Below are 22829 nucleotides of genomic sequence, written 5' to 3' on the forward strand. Positions count from 1 at the left end.
CAGCAAACATCACTGAACAGTATGATGCCTCCTAGGAGTTGTAAACTGCTCTGAAAGAAAACTATTAGTATCAACTTGACATCTCCCTCTGCTCCTGCAGTTGCAGATTACTCTTCATTAAATCAGAAACATGCTTATTAATAAAGACATTCCTCTTGCACAGACAGCCCCGAGAAATCTGGGGATTCGGATGCCTCCAGTTTGGCAGGCAAAAATACAGGCAACATACGTTTTATCATAATCCAGTATTCCTAGCATATCTAATATATCTACACCCAAGCCCCATTCTTCCTAGTCATGCTAAATTATGCGCTTGGTTATATTTTTCTGTCAAGAAAACACACACACAAAGCATACATTTAAAACCAAAACACCAAGCCTGTACCTTGATTTCAACAGATCAGTCTCAGTAGTTTAGTCGCTAAACATAAGTTTTTCCCGCCCAAACCCTCAATTCTAAGAGCTTATTACGTAACGCATACCCAGTCACGTACTTTTTGGAGGGGAGGATCTTCAACGGCAACAGATACATCTCCGTACTTTCAGCTTCTGCGCTCCTAAGGAGACAAAAAATAATTAAAAAAAAGTACAAGACATTCAAAACCTGGGCTTTAACCGCTTATTGAGGAAAAACCGGGAGAAAAACAAACAAACAAAAACCACAGAAGGGGGGAGACGGCCGATCCCACGGCGCCGCACACTTCGGCCGACTCGGCCTGTTTCTTGCTACAGTCAACGACTAATACCCACAACAGGGTAGAAGTTTTGCCAATTAGCAAGGAACTGCTCTTCCATGCCTAGGAAGGGAGACAGCCACGCGCGGCAGCCCCCATGGAGTCATGGATCACCCCTTCCCACCCCCGCCACGTGGCGGCAGCCATTTTCCCTCCCTCACCCCGGCCCTCTCCTCGCCGCCGCCCAACGGCTCCCACCCGCCCCCCACCTCACCACGGGGCCCACCTGCTGCGCGTTGCGCTGCGCTCCTCTCCTCTGCCGCGGCAGCTCCGCTCCGGCCCAACCGCACCTCTGGAGAGGAGCGCGCCGCGCTGCCTCACGGCTGCGCCAGCGCCCGGTCCGCAAGTACCTCCTCCGCCTCCCCGGCCCGCCGCCCCGCCAACCGCCGCCCCGCGCGCCTGCCAACCGCCGCCCCGCGCGCCTGCCAACGGCCGCCCCGCGCGCCCGCCAACGGCCGTCAGCAGCACCCACGGCCAGCGCCTCGGAGGCCGCGCGCCGCGAGGACGCATCCGCGCGCACCGCCAGCAGCTCGGCGCTGCCAGGGCGGGAGCCCCACCCACGGGGCGGGCGGGGCCGTCCCCTGGGCGCAAAGGGGCGGGGCGGAGGGCGGGGCGGGGCTTTGGGCACAGGACGGGGGCCGAGCGCAAAGCGGGGGGGGGGGTTGGGGGGTGGTGAGTTCCGCGCTCAGCTGAGGCGGGGTGGAATGCGGGAATGCGGGTGGGGGCTGTCTGCAAATAGGAGTAAAAACCTTTCATTTTGCTTTCTGGTACTTTCTGAAGCTCCTGAGTAGCATCCGCAGGAGAAAACGGATTAAGGGGTCTATGGAAAAGAGGCTGCAGTCACTCCCCAAACCAAGGCAGTTCTCTTCAGCTGGTCTAGACGCTGATGCTGCTTTCTACATGTAGACAGAGATACATGTATGTATGTATATATGTGTATGTATGCTTGGTCAAGTCATAAGATGGGCCTTAAATACTAAAACAGTATTTGTTGTTTGATAACCGTGGACTAAGGAGAAAGAAGAGGTTGTGAGAGATGTGCTAGGAAAATGAAGTCATCCCTTCAGGTGAACACGGGCAATTTTCCTTTTCCAGTCCACATCAGCAAGTGTATCTGGTTAATGCTGGCCAAATTCCCCCACCCTCATTTTTAATTAGAACAGAACAGAGTATTTCAGTCAGAAGGGACCTACAACGATCATCTAGTCCAGCAGCCTGACCACTCCAGGGCTGCCCAAAAGTTAAAGCGTGTTGTTAAGGGCGTTGTCCAAATGCTTCTTAAACCCCGACAGGCTTGGGGCATCGACCGCCTCTCTAGGAAGCCTGTTCCAGTGTTTGACCACCCTCTTGGTAAAGAAATGCTTCCTCATGTCAAGCCTAAACCTAATTACCATACCTTTGACACCACAGCATCTTAATTTTAGTATTATTAGTCATCCTCTGTGCAGGGAAGGGCAGATTTTAAAGGCCGGGCACAGGCTAAAGCTGCTATCTGGCAAAGGCTGCACCTCAAAGGTGCGTTTGTATTCTGTGCACGGGTGTACTGGAAAGATGAGGCAGGTGGTTTTGGCTTTTGCAGGCCAGAAGCCAGTGAATTGACACAGCCAGGGGACTGAAAATCTGGCTCCATCAGCTACAGCGGGATGACTTTGTATTTGAATTGTTAGGGAGATTTTGAAGAAGAGGCTGGAAGTGATGACTAGTGTAGTGCAGGAAGCTGCCTTTTGGCCCATATTTTAGAAATGGTGCACATTTCTTACCTTTTTTTTCCGTGAAAAAGATAGGAAATTATTTAAGGCATATCCATCATGTTAGGTGTTTTTCATCAGTTTTAGACAATGACGACGACAATGTAATACTACTGCTTCAAAGATATGACTATCAGGCAGTACTGTAGAATAATGAAACTGCTGCTAGGATTGTACAAAAGTGCAGAGACAAATTACAGTCTTACCATGCCCTACAGTCCCACCTGTGCCGTAAGCTAAGCCTCAGCTGTTCTGACGTTGCACTGTTTGTGTTCAGGAATTTTATTTCCACTCTGTCACGTGCATAAAAGAGCTGGCTCCCGCCTTTAGTTCATAATGTTTTCCTTCCACAGTTCTAGAGCTAAAACGTATGTACTGTGTTTGTATAAAAAAATTAGTGTTTTTCTCTTTTGTTTTGGGGTTTTTTTTTGTACAGGAATAAACTGGTTCAGAATTTAGCTGAAGAAGTGAGCTTTACTGGGAGACTTAATAGGACAGACAGTATTGATGAGATAATTGAGGAGACACAGTAAGATTTCTTTTCGGGCAAAGGAGCCCATTTCTCTTATCTCCTGAATAACACAGGTTATAGGATTTGAAGTAGTAATTCTGAACCAAGCCCCTACATCATGGTTGAACTAGGCCACTTCTGTTTCATACCTTTTGGAAGAGATCTGATAGTGACCTTGTGCTACTTGACTGATGGCTCTCCTACGTAGACAGACATCTGAGCAATTAAAAGTACATGAGCCTTATTTCCCATCTGAACTTCTCAAGAGAAAGAGGATCAGAACAGAAAAAGGGAGGTGAAGAAAGAAAATACTGTATTAAAAAAGAAATAAGTAACCTGACAGAAAACAGAGTGGTAAAGACTCAAGCTCACTATATGCTTTTCAAATCTATCACCCTTAGTCTAAATTCCTCCTCCATTCAGTTTTCCCTAGCCCTTGGTTTCAGCTGTTAATTACTTTCCTGTTCCTGTGATTTGTCCTTTGATGCTGACTGTTGTGGTTTCTTCATCCATGTGGTCCACAGAGACCAAAAAGTGTCTTTTGCCTTTGAGCTCTAAGAATTTTGGGATTGGAAGAGCTGAAAAGAAACATTAAATTAAAACAGATAAATTGGAGACAGAGGCCAGGCAGGTGTTAGTTGTGGCGAGGATCTTTCCTTTTGCTTAGTACCTTTCTGTTATTACTTTACTGTTCCACTTTTGTTATTCTTCAAGATTATAGAGCTGGGTATTATAAAAGAAGCTTAGACTTCTACACTATTGTGTAGAAGGTTGCATCATTTCTTTGTAATGAACGGAATATTTTAACATAGGTTTCCTATTTTCTACACCCCTATGAAGATATTAAGCAGTTTTTGCGCAGCTAGATAGTACACTTTTCTATTCTGTTCTGAATTTGTTGATAACGGTGAATTTTCCTTTGGATATTCATACCATCTTCACAGGTTTCTCCTAAGAAAGGTTTTCTCATGTCTGTGTAGGCTGATGCATTGGCACAACTATTGAATCCCCAAGGCAAATAATTTGAATAAAGTCTGCTTGTTATCTGAAAAATAGTAAGCTCTGGAAATGTTTCTATGGCACATTAGCAATTTCTGGCACAAGAAATAAAAAGTAAGCAGGAAGCAAAAGCAGTAAAACGAGCAGCTGCATAAAGCAGTAATATTCACTCACAGAGAGAGTAAGCAATATTTTTCATTTCTGACAACATTTCATGCTGCTCCCATGCTCCTGGATTGTGTTGTAGCTCAGTGTCAAGCTGCAATAGCTGCTAACAAACCTGGAAAAGGAGAGCTTTTGTGAACAGAAAAATCACTTCCACACAGCACTACATTTTCTTATCAGAGTTTATTGTCGCACTTCAGATACCATGCCACTATCAGAATAATATCTATTTTTTATTTTAAAAAACTTCAAGAAAAATGTTTCCAGCAATTTTCATTCAATGTGAATGACAAGAGTATTACATCTATAAACATTGAAATATCTATTTAATTTCTTCCTGAGGAAGTTTCACATTTTTAAGCAATGAAAAAGGATATTCTGTACAAGATAGTCTGCAAATCATTGAAACTAATTCTTTCTGCACAAGGAGAACTGGGAAAATATCACAGTATTTTCAGGAATGTTTGCTTGAATAATTAAGTGATTTCACATCAGGCTCTGTGTTTACACCCCCCCTAACGGTCACTTTCTGCTCATAATCACACATTGATTTTTAATGGCACAGATGTCTGCAGAAAGCAAATTTCCAAACAATAGTTATGAAAATAAAGGTGAAGCTCACGTAATCAAGCATTTGTTAAAGAAATTGCTTGTGCAGTTATCTACCAGGGTAATAGAAACCATGGCTGTGTTACCAACCACAATAAAACATCTGACTGTGACTAGCAAATATAAATTCATTGTAATGAATCAGTATTTTTTAAGAACGTTAATACTGATAGTCTGTTTCTGGAAATCAAACACTGATTGTAGGTAAGCTGTGAATAACACATCTAGCTGTTGTCTGCATGCTTTGCTCAGACTCTTCATTCTTCACCAAGTTGACTGCACATTAAAAGTCATTCTGGTTTTTAAAAGCCTCCTGTTAAATGTAAGAACATATTTAAATACAATAGTTCTGGAAGAAAAAAAAGTGGCTTCATACCATCTTTGTGTAAACAAGTAATAAGCCAACATCAGAAACTCAGAACTGCAAAGAGCACCAGCAGTTTGCCTTCACTTGTCTACTGCTTTTGTGTCCGAGACTAGCCCGCCTAGCGTACAAGAAGCTTATCCCACAGCACCTTTTCTAAAGATGCTAGTGCTTAACAGCTGCATCTCAACAGGAGCTTGGACTTACACAGATTTAAGATCACGCCCTTTCAGATGCACAGTTCCAGGTCAAGCTACTTTGTTCACAGTATCAACTCAGGTAAAGTTACCACAGGAATCTGCTGAAGACTTCCCTAGGAACTCATTTATTTTGTTCCCAGTTCCCTCCCTTAGGAAGTGCACTGGGACGATACAAGAGCTCCACCCTGCTGTTCCTCATCAGGACTTGAGAGTCACCACAGCACTCCTTCCTGGAGGATGAGCTTTGCCATTAGGTGCCAAACCAAGCCTAGTCCACCCAAGGCCAAGGCCGTGCATGCAGGGGGCTTATCCTCCCAGTGCTACACGGTGACTGCAGTTGGGCTGTTTTACCAGATCACCAACAATTGTAGGGGGCTCCTTGCCCTACCTCAGAGAGGACTTCACAGAAGTAGTCCACAGATCTAAGACGTGGACTGTGGTGTAAAATTTGCCTGGTGTAAAATTTCTGGAGGGACAATGCAACCAATGTGCATGTCCCCATCACCACTCTGTCCTTGACTGCCCAGTCATTCTTGTTCTGCGCGGACCTCGATTTCCCAGAGAAAGAAGACAGAAAGGGAGCTCCTGAAAACAAAGAATGAACTATGAATGTGGCTGAAGCCCATTCCTCCTGCATGTAGGAGGCACTCGTGTGCAGAGGGACCTCTCACCATGAAAACCTCAGGCATTTGATAGTGCCCAAAGTTTTTCCTATTTTCTTCTATTTTATAATTGCTGCTCTGAAGAACATGGAGGAAGTGAGGCAGCAGTGCCCAAAACAGGAGCTTCATGCAATCCCTGCGGATTTTTTTTAAATGTTTGAGTGATGTTACATTAGGTTATATTAAGGGTAAAATCAATCGTGCCAGGATGAAAACCCCAGGTATTTTCTCCCATTATTCAATTTAGTTGTAACAAATCCATATAGATGCTTGCAGGATGCATGAGCTGTCCATAGCATGCAGAGTATTTGCTTTTACCGATGTTCAGAATCCAGAATGTTTCTTTTATCAAATAAGAAGTATTTAAGACAAGTCAGTTTTTGGGATGAATCCATATGACACTGAATATTTAAAGTGAAATGAAAATTCTCATTCTGTCTAATAAATAATAAAGATGTTCATCTTAAAAAATGTCTACTCTAGTAGGTCCTCATCATTAATCATGCATATTCCCTTAGCAAAAATGTGCTGCGTAAAGAATATTGTTATATACAGCAAATTTGTCTAGATTTTTTCTTTACAGGCCTATCAAAACCAGGTATTACATAGACAAAATCAATAAATAATAAAGATTACCAGTTAGAGGTACAGTAAGGATCTCAACATCTGTTTTCTATTTAGGGAATAACAGACTGGTTTCCATTCTGTTACCTTGAAAATTAAATTATATGATTACCTAAATGTTGTAAAACAGCACTGAGACATACAAAGTTTTTCCACCATTTGATGCATGTTTTTAACTATTCACCCTAAAACAAATTATGAGAACATTATAGAGCTACTGTAAAAAGCATTGCATTTAGTACTGTAGTTCTCTTGTTTTCACTACCTCTTCATGCCTTTAGAAACACCCATAGCCAAAGTTCAGTGGAGAAGCATTAAGACTATACTCAGCTGAAGTTTTCATTGATCTTTTTTTCTCAACTTTTAAGTACTATTAATTAGACTTTATCTCACATCTAAACTGATGCATTGTGAGATGTATCATTGAAATGTATCACATAAATGTAAGGCTGGATATTTGTGTTTTCCATGATTAGAGCGTAATTTTCTACCATGATTACACACTGTGTTTATTTCCCCCCCCTAAAGCTTATTCCAAACATGTTTAAAATATCTGGAACCAGAACCAGTATTTTAATCTGGAAATCTGACAGATTTTTGCAGCTGACGTAAACTGAAGGTTACTGAAAGATGCTACAATTTTGATCAGGTTGAGGGATCTTGGAATACACAAAAAATAGTGGTGCAAATTAAGGCAGTCTAAGTATGGATCTGTTTCTGCTCTTTACGAGTTTCTTATTCATTTCAGTGGAGTCACTCCTGATTCACAGCAACGTAAGCCCAGAGTGCAGTATCTGGATCTGGCTGCTCACAGAAGGCAGGAGTGAAAGCCTGTTCATTGCACTGCTTCCGTTTGGTTCACAATTGTTGAAGTATAATACTGCTCATAAGGATTATACTGCAACTTTTGTGCTTCACATGTCCCATTACATTTCTGTTCAGATAATGGCTATATTCTGTATTTTGCCATTTCAGGCAGTACAAAATCAGACATAGTAATTATGGACAAAGGTCCTTACCACATTGTAAGGGTGTGTTGTTACAGGCTATAATCATAGGTAATGTTTTTTATGTGTGTGTTTGTTTTTTTCTACACTGCTTTTGCCTGTGGCTTCCAGATTTTGCTCTGTGTATTTTGTTGCTGTGCACAGCTAAATTGTATGTGATAACTGTACTTCTCACCCTTGTTGGTATATACTTTGAGTATTAGCAAGCTGATTCCAAAGGCAGAAGTACACTTGGCATTTTGTGCTACATTAAGTTTTCTTATTTTATGCAAGACAATAATCAAATAGTAAGAAAAACTGTCAGCGGTCTAACAATGGGCTACAAAACCTACATGAGACACCATACTTTTAAACTGATATATAAAAATGTAAATATTTACCGTGAAATTGGACAGGTCACGTGTCTCTGAAGCTTATACCAGTTGCAAATAACTGCCACATATGTGCACAGTAGTCCACAAGTCCACAGGCCCAGAAATGTTTATGAGAAAGATTTGGCCCACCAGAGCTCTAAGAAACACATGTATTTTCACAATCCACATGCCAGCATATGGAAATAATTTCTATCTTTTACCCTTTTTTGAAGAGGTATACCTTACAAGACCTTCTGGTAGCTACTGGAAACTTTAGGTATGATGACCGAACTGTGGAAGAGAGGTTTCAAAAAGCCTTTTTTTCAATGCTATCTTACTTTCTGTAGCTCCTGTCTCAGCCACGATGGCAGGGGTTGTCCCAATTTGTGTAGAAGTTTTGACAGTTCCACATTGTGATCTCTGTAGTAGCTTGACAGAAAAGCCCTGCACTGATGGATACAAAAGGAGATATTCTTATTTAATAAAATGCTGTATGGCAGTTGCTGTGAATTCTAGGTTTCAAAGTTTGTTTTACCTGTGTCAAAACTTTACTTTCTCTTACACAAATTATATTGTTTTATGCTATCTACTGCATGCAAGTTTAAGCTTTTCAGTTAGGAGCTGAACTGTAATAAATAATTTCAAGAGAAACAAAGTTTGTCCAAAATGAACACTGAAGTCAAAGCAAAGGATCTGATTCTACTCTCAGATAGTCATGTAAATTAAGAATTGGGCTGAAGCTGATGTAGTTACTTTGAATTTACTGAAGCATGATTGAAACCAAAGCTGCTAAAATATCTTCGTATGTAGGCATGTATCAATTATTAACCCCATTTTCAGAAGTATTTAGAGTTGAAAAATACAACAATAAACAAACACAGTCTTGTCTTATCTCTAGCCAAAAGCCTTCTCATCCAATGATTTTATATCAGTATGATTCCACTGATTTAAAGTTACTTATAATTTAAGTACTGTGAGAAAAAAATCCTGGCTTACTTGCCACATTAATACTTACTGCTGTAAGTATTACTTTTTATTTTATATAATTTATATTTTATATTTATATAATTTATATTTTATATAAAAATTTACAAACTGTAAATTTTTATTTGCATTTTAGTCAGGCTAAATGAAATGGGAATACAGGACAGAATAAACATAAAAGTTACAGCTAGAATAGGAGACTAAACTGCCCTTGGGTACAGGCTGCAGCATTTGATTTGATGGAAATTTCTTCATTTGAGCATTTGTCTGGGGAAGGCATTTATAAAATTCATAGAAACAGATCCTAATCTCTCTTAAAACTGCATTATATGAGAGTCTGCATTACTTGTCATGGTCTAACTACTCTCAAAGACAAGGGACCAGACACAAATTAACATATCTGATCATGACCGAGGAAAAAACATGCACTATGGAGCCTCTGCTGCTTAAGTCACTTAGGTAAAGGGGACAGGTTTCCAAGTGAATTTCAGGGGTGCCAAGTTTTAAAAGTTGTTCTTTTAATGACTTAAATTATTCACATTTGAAATAAAGAACTGAAAATATCTATGCACTCCACAGCTATCTTATGTTTCATTTGTAGGGAAAGGTAGTCAAATAATTAATGTCTACTTAATTTTGTCTTCTCTCCCTTCTTATGATTTTGCCTGTGTGGTGTCCCATATGTAGCAACTGAATCCCTGTATAATGCCAATGAGCATAATGGTTTACCTCAGAATCCATAGGAGGGTATTTTCTACCTTTGCTCTTTCCAAGACACTTTGTTTTTCCTTCTTCCAGGAGCTGACACCAGAAACCTTTATGTGAATCGAACCTGAAACAAATGTTTTGCAGTGTAAAGGCTATGAGATACTGCAAGGAGGATGCATTTCCCAAGTTTAGACTGAAGACTCAAAAGAGTAAACCTAAGGTTATCAGTCTTATTTTAAGGGCAACCAAATCTAAATGTCAGAATCCAAAGGATTTGTGTACATGTGTATTTATGATGTACAGAGTGGATGTTATATTCCTGACTGATACCGTTGAATCTGTCTTGCAGCTAATGTCAAAAATAAAGAGAAACTAAGTATCTTTCTGTTTATGCATGTCAGCATTCCATGTTCCACTTATAGAAATAAAATTCCTTTCCATTAATCCAAAATTCATATGCAGTTCTCACAAAGGAATACTTACTTTGTCTGTTTGTCAGAGGCCTACTTCTGTAACAGTCAAGCTCTACATTGATTGGCTCAGTGGATGATTCACAGAAAATTTAACCCTGAATTGTATTCTTTGCAGACATTGAAGAATGCATCCTACTGACAGCTCAAAGGAGAAGTACAAGAGACTTTATTTTGCAGTGAGCTTACTTACAGACTAACTGGTATTTTAGGAATGTAGGAACATGTGAAAATGATGATTAAATTAACTCACGTTAGGGCTTCAGAGTAATTATAATGAGGAGAGACTCCCAGAAATTTCTGTACTTCATCCATTACGGTAGATGGGTCAGTTCTCAGCTGCTGTCCATCAATAATTAGCAACTACAACAAATAAAATAAATGGAAGTTTAAGTTAAAATTAATTATTTCAAGCTGAAACTTCCACCTCTGTCAAACTCATTCATTGTATGGAGAGTACTACCCCAGAGAAAGATAATTGGTCCAGTTTCAATTGTCATCATCATTAATTACTTGGGAGCAGGGTAAATGGCATGTTAATTAAATCTGAAATGACATTAAATTGGAAGCTGTTGTGACAACAGAGAAATAGCAGTGAAGGATCTAGAAAGACAAGAAATATTGGCAGGAAATTGAGTGAGATTTGTCCAGCCAAGAAAAAAAGGTATTAATGTCTAGAGAATTAACCTATAATTCTCATAGACACAAACAGATATATATATATATATGTATGTTACAGTAATGTTGAAAAGCTTGTTACTGGAGATGACCAGAAAGACATAAACCAGTAGGTAGATGTTAGGTGAAATGCCTTACTTCTAAACCCCTACAACAATGCATAATTGTATGAAAAACACTTCTTTGAGAAGATGAATAAAGGCAGATGTTACGAAGACCTTAAGGCAGGGATGTAGATAGATACAGAATGTGCAACACATCTCTAAGAAAGCCAGGTACCGGTAGGTAATTTCTTTTTCTTCTTTCCAAGTGCTTGACCATATACACCCTCACAGTAGGCTACTTCAGACAGGGCCACCCTTTTACCTGGAGATTAATCTTCAGGGAAACAGACACTACCAGAGAATTTTATTAAATGTGGTATCATGCCTGAATGACCCACTGATGGTGCAGCAATTTTGGGTCTTTGTGACTGTTGGAAGAGAAGCAAGGTCCCAAATGGATTAGTCAAGCATTCATTTCCTGTCATGGAAACACCTCTACTTTTTCCATCATGCTTTACTATGAAAAGGAGGGAGGAAATGGATTTGCAGATGGTTCAACAATCTCCTTCTGCAAGCAGTGCTGAAGCTTATTTTTACATTTCCATGCAAGCAGAGAGGCTAAAATCATATGAATTGCTTCCAGGATTGGATGAAACTTAGAGGTTTGCAAGACTGTGAGGTTTCAGAGCATAATCAAAGGGGAGAAAATGTATTTTCTTTTGAAAGATCAGTCTTTAGAATTACCCATATATAGCATGTAGATTTAGAGATGTGAATTAGTGGAAGTATCAGGCTGTTCAGAAAGCAGTAGCTCATTCCAGAAGTCTTTGCAATCAGATGCATGATGACTGCCTGAGTCCAAAAATGAACTCACTGCTTTCCTAAGACATAAGCTTTGAAAACAGGCCTTAAGTGCTTCATAGCACAGAGGTGAAAAAACATCCCACATGGGGGATATTTCCATCTGAAAGAAAAGGAGTGAGGGTCTTTTTCTTCACTATTTAAAAAACACGTAGAGATAAATATCTGTGCCATTCCCACTTCTGCAACCCCAAAAAAGACATGTAAGAAAAAGTTTTACCAGTGGAAATTCATTCCAATTCCTGACACTCCCAGGGAGCAGGTAACAAAAATGCTCCCTCTCAACCTTCAGGGAGGTTGTAAGGAACTGAGGCAAAATTTTTCCTGACTTGTACTGATTTATTCATATCCTGATCTCAGGAAGATGTAATTTCATGAAATTCCTCAAAATGTAAGGCAATTCATGTATTGGCAAGGTGGAAAAATTAAATAGTGTAATTTTTACAAAGTAGATAGCTTCATATATAATGAAAATACTACTGATGAAGTATTTTGAGTTCCTTTACAGTGTATTGATCATTTTACTGTAATATTGCTGACAGCTGAAGAGATTGTTTAAGTCCCTACTCTCCCACTACATATGAGTTACTTCGTGTCTAAAAGTCACCATGGTGGGACAGGAGCAAGAGAGACAGTTTGGAGAAGAGAACAGCTTAGAAACAGCCCGAGACCTTCAGCTTCAGACCGGCCATTTAACAATGGCTGTTGCAAAATCAGCTTGCTTTGCTATAGGGCTGGTGCATGAGCGTATCTTTTGGCTCATGAGGGAGTTCGTCATGCTAGGTCCTCTTTTCTTCTGTATGACTGCATTGAAGCAATGAGTTGTACGTGGGAAATTAACTTAAGAGACATGAGCTTCCTGAACTTCTACAGATCTGTCTTGGTGGCCAGACAAAAGAGGACTTTTTGTATGACTTATGAGATAATAAATTAAGTCAATCAAAATTCTAAAGATCTGAATCCCAAATTTGCAAAGTACTCAGATTTGCAAATTCTCGCCATGTAAGACAAGTGTGCTGTTACCACTTTTCTAATGAAAAGGGGAACCTTACCTATTCCTGTTGCTACTTCTACCACTTACTGTATGCCTGCTGACTTCACAATGGACATTAAGACTTCAATTCAGTCACACATGTAGAGGCCCTCAAATTTATACAGCATTACAAATTATAGATAGCCTTAGCTAGTCTGGGTGAGAGCTCTTCTGGTGAAGGAAGGCTCTCGTTTTTTTAGATAACGCTGTACTTTTAAGCTGAGCTGACTTTAGGTCTGCCTTATGTAACTGTTTTATGCTTCAGCAGTTCCTTGAACTTGCTAACTAGTTTGGATATGGTCTACTGTGTATCGTTGCTTTTGCAATGCAAGTTACTCCCTAGTACTTTTACAGAGAAAACATAAGGCTACCAGGGCTGGTTCTTCGCTATCACTGTGGGATGTAAAATCTGGCAAAAATCTGTATGACAATGCATACTGTTCAATATTCATGGGTTACTTTTGGAGAAAAGCTAATGAAAACATAATGTAGAGAATTTCATACAAGTATGATATTACAGTATTGTGTATCTCATGAAGTCTGCATGGCTGGCCCAAAAGAGAGTATGTGGAGAATAACACCAACTAGACGCATCAGAGCTTTCTTGGCACACGCTGGGAAAACAGAAGGTGCAGACTCCAGCCAACTTGTCTCAGCTAAGGGAGTCCTGGATAAACAGAAGGTTCAGATTGCAGCCAACCTCCCTTAACTAAAGTAATCTTTAAATGTTGGGTGGGGAGTAGTGCCAGACACACTGCTAATATCAGAAAAATCAATTCCAGAAATAAATCTACCAAGCAGATACCGATCATGTGATACCGTCTGCCTGGTCTTGTATATCACATGATGTTCAGGGCTTAGGATGTGCATCTGGTGAGGCTTGATCTTACACAGGGCCAGAAGGAGGCTAATGATTTGTACGTTATATGCCAACAGAAGCTTGCAAGGAGATCCAATTTTCAGGTTGCTTATGTGCCACCTGTACTGAAACCTATGGGTCAATAACACATACCCTTTGAGGCTCAAAGACAGGCAGAGAAACTGGTCTTAACACAAAGAATACCTTGAGGACTCAGGATCAGTGATACATACCAAACGTAGACGATGAGGAACACTAACACACCAAACTGTTTCAGTGCATGAATGAGTCCCAACAGAGGCTCTGATATGTGGATGCACTGTTATGGGCAGCAATGTGTGAGGTATTTCCAAAAACAAAGTGTGCAAAAGAGACCCAGTGCTTTGACAGTTACAGAAAAGTCATGTTAGGCAAAACATGAATTCACCTAAAAAACTGGTGATGCCCGAGATGGCAAAGACGCTGATGTACACAAAGGCTTTATCTATATTGCTAACTAAAACAGATCAGAGACAGCTTTTTATCTCAAGGCCAAACGGCACAGCATGACCTGGATCCATGTTGCTAAACTCTCTCACCTGCAAAACCAAATTGGTTGTGTCCACACTCCCCAATGGTAATGGTTCTTGTTCTCTTTCTAACTGTGCTCTGGAACTGCTTGGCAAGATGCTTTTTGGTATGGGTCCAAACTGTGCCAGCAGTGTGTTAAAAATCATAGAATCATTTAGGTTGGAAAAGACCTTTAAGATCATCGAGTCCAACTGTAAACCTAACACTACCAAGACCACCACTAAACCATGTCCCTAAGCACTGCATCTACACCTCTTTTAAATACCTCCAGGGATGGTGACTCAACCACTTCCCTGGGCAGCCTGTTCCAGTGCTTGACCATCCTTTCAGTGAAGAAATTTTTCCTAATATCCAATCTAAACCTCCCCTGGCGCAACTTGAGGCTGTTTCCTCTTGTCCTATGGCTTGTTACTTGGGAGAAGAGATTGACACCCACCTCACCTCAACCTCCTTTCAGGTAGTTGTAGAGAGCGAGAAGGTCTCCCCTCAGCCTCCTTTTCTCCAGACTAAACAACCCCAGTTCCCTCAGCCACTCCTCATCAGCCTTGTGCTCCAGACCCTTCCCCAGCTTCGTTGCCCTTCTCTGGACACGCTCCAGCCCCTCCATGTCTCTCTTGTAGTGAGGGGCCCAACACTGAACACAGCATTTGAGATGCGGCCTCACCAGTGCCGAGTACAGGGGAACAATCACTTCCCTAGTCCTGCTGGCCACACTATTCCTGATACAAGCCAGGATGCCATTGGCTTTCTTGGCCACCTGGGCACACTGCTGGCTCATATTCAGCCAGCTGTCAACCAACACTCCCAGGTCCTTCTCTGCTGGGCAGCTTTCCCGCCACTCTTCCCCAAGCCTGTAGCATTGCATGGGGGTGTTGTGGCCCAAGTGCAGGACCTGGCACTTGGTCTTGTTGAACCTCATACAGTTGGCCCCAGCCCATCAATCCAGCCTGTCCAGGTCCCTCTGCAGAGCCTTCCTACCCTCAAGCAGATCAACACTCCCCCACAACTTGGTGTCATCTGCAAACTTACTGAGGGTGCACTCGATCCCTTCATCCAGATCATTGATAAAGACATTAAACAGGACTGGCCCCAACACAGAGCCCTGGGGGACACCGCCTGTGACCGGCCGCCAACTGGAGTAAACTCCATTCACCACAACTCTTTGGGCCCGGCCATCCAGCCAGTTCTTTACCCAGTGAAGAGTACACCCGTCCAAGCCATGAGCAGCCAGTTTCTCCAGGAGAATGCTGTGGGAAACAGTGTCAAAGGCTTTATTGAAGTCTAGATAGACAACATCCACAGCCTTTCCCTCATCCACTAGGCAGGTCACCTTGTCATAGAAGGAGATCAGGTTAGTCAAGCAGGACTGGCCTTTCATAAACCCATGCTGACTGGGCCTGATCACCTCCTTGTCCCGTACATGTCGCGTGATGGCTCTCAAGACAATCTGCTCCATAACCTTCCCCAGCACCGAGGTCAGGCTGACAGGCCTGTAGTTCCCTGGATGCTCCTTCTGGCCCTTCTTGTAGATGGACATCACATTTGCTAACCTCCAGTCAACTGGGACCTCCCTGGTTAGCCAGGACTGCTGATAAAGGATTGAAAGCGGCTTGGTGAGCACTTCCACCAGCTCCCAGCTCCCTCAGTACTCTTGGGTGGATCCCATCCGGCCCCATAGACTCATGTGTGTCTGAGTGGTCTAGCAGGTCGCTAACCATTTCCCCCTGTATTCTGGGGGCTTCATTCTGCTCCCCGTCCCTGTCTTCCAGCTCAGGGGGCTGGGTACCTGGAGATCAACTGGTCTTACTATTAAAGACTGAAGCAAAGAAGGCATTAAGTACCTCAGCCTTTTCCTCATCCTTTGTCACTATGTTTCTCCCTGTGTCCAATAAAGGATGGAGATTCTCCTTAGCCCTCCTTTTGTTGCTAATGTATTTATAGAAACATTTTTTATTGTCTTTTTACGGCAGTAGTCAGATTAAGTTCTAGTTGGGCTTTGGCCCTTCTAATTTTCTCCCTGCGTAACCTCACAACATCTTAGTAATCTTCCTGAGTTGCCTGCCCTTTTGTCCAAAGGTCATCAACTCTCCTTTTTTTCCCAAGTTCCAGCCAAAGCTCTCTCTTCAGTCAGGCTGGTCTTCTTCCTCGCTGGCTCGTCTTTCAGCACACGGGGACGGCCTGCTCCTGTGCCTTTAATATTTCCTTCTTGAAGAATGTCCAGTATTCCTGGATGCCTTTGCCCTTCAGGACTGCTTCCCAAGGGACTCTGTCAACGAGTTTCCTAAACAGGCCAAAGTCTGCCCTCTGGAAGTCCAAGGTAGCAGTTCTGCTGACCCTCCTCCTTCTCCAAGAATCAAAAACTATCATTTTGACATTGCTGTGCCCAAGACAGCCTCCAGCCGTCATATCACGTACAAGTCCTTCTCTGTTCACAAACAACAGGTCCAGCGGCACGCCTTCCCTAGTTGGCTCACTCACCAGCTGTGTCAGGAAGTTATCTTCCACACACTCCAGGAACCTCCTAGACTGTTTCCTCTCTGCTGTATTGTATTTCCAGCAGACATCTGGTAAGTTGAAATCAAGCAGTGGGACAGTGTGTGAACTCTTGCCACAGGTAGAGGTTCATTTACTACTACAATCATAGCCTAAGGAGGTCGACACAGTGGGAGATTACTGCATCAAAGGACCAAAAAGTGGGTTAAGACACTGATGCTTAAATATTAAGGTGTTACAAAACCACTAGATCACATCTATTTCCACGTGGTAATCCCCATTTCAGATAGAAAAGGTATTTTTTACACCCCAAAGTATTCGGACACCAAAACTCTTCTCAACCCATGCAGGGAGGGCAATATCCCAGCTGACTTCCCTTGATGCTAGCTGATACTTGCTGCCACTCAGAGTAGACAGAAATATTATGGAGCAGCTTCCCTTTATTTTCCTTCAATTTTTCTTTTGGGAACCCTGATGGACCATCCGATATTAAAGAGACCGTAAAGCACTGCATGCCTGGTTCTCTTTTCCTCAGCATTACTGACAAAAAGCCAGACGTAGAGCGATGAAGCGTGAGCGAATGCAAAACAGCTGTAAGTTAAAGGCAGTTCAGGGTACAAGAGAGTTCAAGGAGCAGCGGTGATGTTTCTTGAGCTTCCAGATTATTTGTTCTGATTTGTTTTGCAGAAGAAGCTTCCACCTGTAAGTGCTAAGACATGACAACCCTAGCAACGTCAACCCACTACTTAGAACATGGCTATGAAGAATCACAATCAATGCCTGAAAACAAGCTCTGGTATATGTAGGATATTCCTGAGGATCAGTATTCAGTAGGCAAGACTTCTACAAAGGTAATCTTTTAGGATATTATATATATAAGATTAGGATGTCAAGTTACAGTCTTATTCACCTGATAAGGTGGGAAGTAAGTTAGCCATCTTTCAATATGGGTAGCATACCATCCAGGTGCTAGGCATCTCTTTTGGAGAGCTCTGAGCTCAGAGGGGGCTCGAGGTCCAGCTGTGATCACCTGATAGAAGCTGAATTTTAGAGCTGCAGGATCTTCATGTGAACGCTGATGCTGTAAAAGAAGTTACGTTGCTGGAACTTTACAGACCACAAAAGCTGGGAAAGTAAGACAAAACTGGTTGGTCTTACTGACCTGGCCTTAGTGACCTTGCCATGAATGATATTTACATTAAAAGTTACTTAAAGTTAAGAAGTCTTCATCTGTATTAATTCATTGAAAATTCTGGGATAAACATTGTTTGTATCAATAAATATTGTTTGTATCAAAAGAAATCAGAAGCTAGACTGATAATAGCAATAACAAAACAGAATGTATAAATGTTTATTTTCAATAAACTGAGTGGCAGGTTTTGTACAAATGAATCGGGCATAATAAACACAAATACTAAGAAGCTCTGCTTCTAGTAGTGTCATATTTTCTTTTTCTAGTTTACACAAGGTAAATACTGAGAAAGGCAAATTTGAACACGGGTATTTATGAGGATCATTGGATCGTTCAGGTCAGAAGGAATCTCAATAGGTTTCTAGTCAAGCCTCCTGTCCAAAGCAGGGTAAGCTATGGGATCAGACTCGGGGCTGTGATTACTTCTCATCAAAAAATAAGACAAAATATGTCATAAAAGTTCTAAGAACTTTGTTCTCTTTGGAATTTTATCTTTTTAAAAATGTTTATTTTGCCAAATTTCTGTTGAAATCTGCAGACCAGAAGAACAAAAATTTCTTTATCTATCTTGTATTTTGAGCGTGAACTAGATAACTGTGTCTATAAACTAGTTTTTGTATGTGCTGATTACATAAATTAATTAAGTAAGCATTTTTACATGCTTATATTACAGCAGACTTTTGAAAAGGTGGTTTCTGGTATTTTAACCCTTGAAAGATTTTCAGGTTAACATTGACAGATACCTCAGCCCGTGGGTGATCATATATGGTGCACTGACTGACGAATAAAAGCTTGTATTATCCAAGCCCTTTATATACATATATACTGAAAGGATATACAGAGAGGATTCAAGGCTGAAACCTTGATTTGTGCCTGCCTGTGTTCTTCAAAGTGCATACCTGATACCAGGAATACGCCCGATCGGATGGGTCAATGAGGATGGTGATGATCTTGGCCTTGGGGATGAGGGAAGCAGCTCGCTTAGGAGCTTCCTCAGAATGGAAATAGTTGGCACTTTTCTCAAAGAGGAAGTCAGTGGTGACATTAGAAGGAGCGGGGAAGAAATCCATGTACCTAGGAAAGCAACATAATTCACAGAATTACTTAAAAGTCACACAAAGGTTGACAAGTCTGTTAAGTATATTTTATTCTAGAATAATAAATTAAAATAATAGCCTAATTGCCAAATAAAAGCAAACAGAAAGCAAACAGAAGTTTACATTATGTTTTTTATCATATTTGACTTGGTACTAGCTTTCTTCTTCTCACTACATGTAACTAGACATTGCAGCTATTTTTTGGTAACTGGATGAAAATGTTACGATATTCATGTATCTTCTTAAAATCAGTGAATTCTCACTTCCCAGTCAGAACAAACTCCTATCAAAGTCAAAAGCAGAAAATGAGTTTTCCACATCTGTCCTTTTGCTGACATCAATTACAGAAAAAGATATTCATATCAGAATTGCTTTTACTCAAAAGAGAAAAGAGCTCGCTTATGTGGGGAAGATGCACTGAAAAAGCCCCCCACAGCTTCATCGGGTAAGGTTTCTAAGCAGTGACTGCATCTTTCACTTAGTGTTCTATGAGTCATGTTTTTGTGGAAACATGGGTTGTATTCCTTTTGGTTTTCTTCGTGAGCTTTCCTCATCCGTTATGAAGTTGCAGTTAATTTTCAGTAATCTCCTATGTCACATACAGACTTCTTCATCCATGGCCCCCAGACCACTTTTCATTATTGTTGGGGAAAAGAATAAAGGGGAAATGTGATAAAATAAATGCCATTTAAAACAACCTCTTCTGAAGATCATGCTGAAATTTCTTCCAGTGCTTAGACTTTGTTCTATTCATAGAAGTGAACAACTTCTAATACAAATGACATGCTCTTGTTGGCTTTGAAATTGTGACCATTGCAGCCAAGGCCAGAACACTCGGTAGGATGGAATGGACTGACGCACATGCAGTTTTCTTTACGACATGGATCTCACACGATGATCATTAGCACACAGGCACTGATTACAAGGTACTTAGAGAGAAGGAATGAATCCACAGTGGTTGTAAGAAACTGAAATCTGTGACACCCAATTCTGAGAAGTTAATTCTTATGAACGACTTTTATGTATACATAAGCAAACATTGCCAAGTGATTGTTTTGTGCTTCTTTGGCACATGAATGGATACCTGTCATCAGAATTGTGCAAGTGAAGCAGGCTGGCCTTCAAATGACAGTTTTCTATGTGCTAGATAAGGAATAATAGTTGTGGACTCATTCAAGGTCTTAAGAGCAGCAGCTGGTAGATTACCTTGTATCAGAGAAACCTAAATGATGTCATGTGAAGGGGTGACGGATGGGCGGGTCCCTGGGTAATATGCTCAAAGTTGCACTCAAAAATTCTGCTACAACACTGCATAGCTATTGCTAGTCTCACATGCAGGCTGTATGTAAAAAAGCTGAAATATGAGGACAACCAAACAGAACAGAATGAAAGGCTGTCACTGCCCTGCTAGTTTATTAAGTGTTTATATCTGTCTAATGCTAATGCAAATGTCTGAGAATATGATACTACTTCATTGAACAAACAATGGACTCTATTTCCCAAAAATATTAGGGCTGATTTGATGAAAATGATGAAGCTATACCAATTTCTGCTCACAAATAGAATCATTAGAACCTAATGACCCAGCCTGACTGGCTGACCTCAGAATGTTTTACCAGAACATCAACAGCAAAGAAAAAGGCCAGCTTTGAAAGAGGCAATAGGCACTATAAAGGCAAATCTGCCCTAGATCATGCATGGTGTCATTAAGCTGTTGTACTGAAGTCCTGGTAGTTGACTGAGTAAATACAAGGCATTGAGGACTCCAACCTTGTAAGGAAACACTTAACATAAACATGGCACTACACCAAATTTGGGGAAAAAGTTAATTGATTCTTTAGATAACATGGCAAATTTAAAAAAAGTAGAAGTTGATGTGGTGTCAGTGAAAAATGGTAAAGAGATTGGACCAGGTGGGATATCAAGAGGCTATAAAGTTTAAGCTCAGCATTTCTGCTGAACACAGACTGCGGAACTCTTGCTTAGTACATCATCATGAGACAATTATTAAACTCGACAAGGGCAAAGCTGAGAAGGCTTTAGAGACACTTGTCTAAGACATCTGTAACAATGCTTACATAAAGAAATGCATGACTGGTCTATTTAGACTTCTTAATTTCAAGAATAGAAAAACCAGTTCTCATCTTACTGTTCTGTTATCTCTACAGGGAGACTATGACATACATCTACACCTCTTTCAAGACGGCAGCATTGAGGTTGCCGAGGGCTGAAAGAACCCTTTCCTGCTTCTGTAGTTAGCCTTGGTCTACAGGTAAGGTCGGACAAGGACTAAGTCAGTCAGCTCTGGGAAAAAGCTGACTCTCCATAACCATTAAAGAAATTGAACCGAATGTTATTTGTGAATACTCTTGCCTTGAAAGAATCCTAGCCAATTAAGGGACTAATGAGGAGAGACCTTGTATCTAATTACCATTTGGTAAGCTCATTACATGCCAGCATTAAAATACACTATCAGACTGAAGGTCTGAGAGCTTTGTCTGGCAGACAGAATGCAAATCTAAGAGCTAAGCAACTACATCAATGTGTAGTTCTGAGTATCCAAGACCTAACTGTGAGAACTTGGCAGGGGTGAGTGGCGTGTGTAGCGCAGAGGTACCAATAGCCAAATGGGTGCTGTAGAGGGAGAACCTGTCAAAAAGATGTACTTGGTCTGTACAGGTTGACCACTGGGAGCTTTATGCACCAGTGCTCTGTTAAGATGAAGGTAATTTGGCACATGTCTAGCAGACAAATTGTATCTGCATGTTAGGGAAGTGGATACAGCAGGAGGAATGAGAGAAGCAGCAAAGTGGTCTTCTAGCAACATGAAACCATTGATTTTGTGGAAGAACTGGCTCACTGTACTTAGGCTGTCTCCATCAGTGTGGACCCCCTATACCTTGCTTGCATGTCATCTTCTCTGACTTCAAAAGTCCCCACAGCAAGGAGTCAGCTTTCTAATTTCCAGTCATTCATCCGGCATCTTTCTATTGGTAATAACTGGCTCACTCGCCACACTTTGTAATAAGAATCTGCTGCAACAATTATAACTCTGTAAAAAATAGGTGACTTAAAAAGAAATTGGATCTGACATATCTGCACTAACACCATGTAACGGTGTTCACCCTGCTAATTTTATGGATGAATACAAAGTCAAAGGCAAGAAAACTATTTTCCCTTAAACTGGGGGACAAAAAAAGAAACAAGACAAAATATCAGTAATCTTTTACTGGTGCTCCCCAGCCACTACATGTTACCACTTTTCATCTTGTAGTGCTTTATACTGCAGCACTTTCTGAAAGTAAGAGAAATCAAGAATGACCTTCTGGGTGTAGCTATGTCCGGTGATTCCCCGGTAGCCATAGTGAACATGGCAGCAGTGATACATACTCTTTTAGCACCACTTACTAACCCTACAGAGACACTAATGTTATCCTAATTACCTTATCTTTGAAAAACATTTTGAGAGGCTTTTCTGTCCCCCTTTTACCTGATTGCTATTTCTAAATCCTATTTAAAGGAAAAAACGCCTCTCCTTGATATTACCTGTTTTTCTCTTAAGAAATAAGATTTCCAACAGGAACATAATTTTTGCCTCCGTATATCCAACTAACAACCATTACTGTTCCAAATTCAAAGGCATGTGTAATAAGAAATACATATTTTGTTACTGTTTTGCGTATATTATTATATGGATATTTACAAGAAAGCCTCACAAAAGTTAGTGCATTTATGATATTCTGTAGTAAGATTGTTATTCACTTGCATTTATTTATCATTTTAGAAGGACACTGAAGGTTATTTTTTTATCTCACTCTATATATAAACAGTTACCATTACCAACAGTAATGTAATTTTTGTATT

At 41.0% G+C, this 22829-nt stretch overlaps 1 protein-coding gene and 1 non-coding gene across 4 annotated transcripts in view; both read right to left on the reverse strand.

The window, feature by feature from the left end:
- Positions 1 to 714: 714 nt before the first annotated feature.
- Positions 715 to 845, reverse strand: LOC140652583 (small nucleolar RNA SNORA24). Its single transcript, XR_012042868.1, has one exon. It is a non-coding gene; the product is annotated as a small nucleolar RNA SNORA24 (small nucleolar RNA).
- Positions 846 to 4430: 3585 nt separating this feature from the next.
- The window catches only part of LOC140651718 (bifunctional heparan sulfate N-deacetylase/N-sulfotransferase 3-like), a 77920-nt gene continuing 59521 nt past the window's right edge, over positions 4431 to 22829 (reverse strand). The window contains exons 10-15 of one of the 3 annotated variants that reach the window (XM_072861542.1): positions 18768 to 18942; positions 17587 to 17757; positions 10392 to 10501; positions 9690 to 9792; positions 8315 to 8425; positions 4431 to 5079 (exon numbers count right to left, since the gene is read on the reverse strand). In XM_072861542.1, the coding sequence (XP_072717643.1) occupies positions 5050 to 5079; positions 8315 to 8425; positions 9690 to 9792; positions 10392 to 10501; positions 17587 to 17757; positions 18768 to 18942 (700 nt within the window). In that variant the 3' untranslated portion in view covers positions 4431 to 5049. Of the gene's footprint in view, positions 5916 to 8314; positions 8426 to 9689; positions 9793 to 10391; positions 10502 to 17586; positions 17758 to 18767; positions 18943 to 22829 lie in introns of those variants that run through there. The other 2 variants (XM_072861541.1, XM_072861543.1) reach the window with 2 other exon arrangements.

This window comes from Ciconia boyciana, chromosome 5 (genome assembly GCF_034638445.1).
Source record: "Ciconia boyciana chromosome 5, ASM3463844v1, whole genome shotgun sequence".
Classification (NCBI taxonomy): domain Eukaryota; kingdom Metazoa; phylum Chordata; class Aves; order Ciconiiformes; family Ciconiidae; genus Ciconia; species Ciconia boyciana.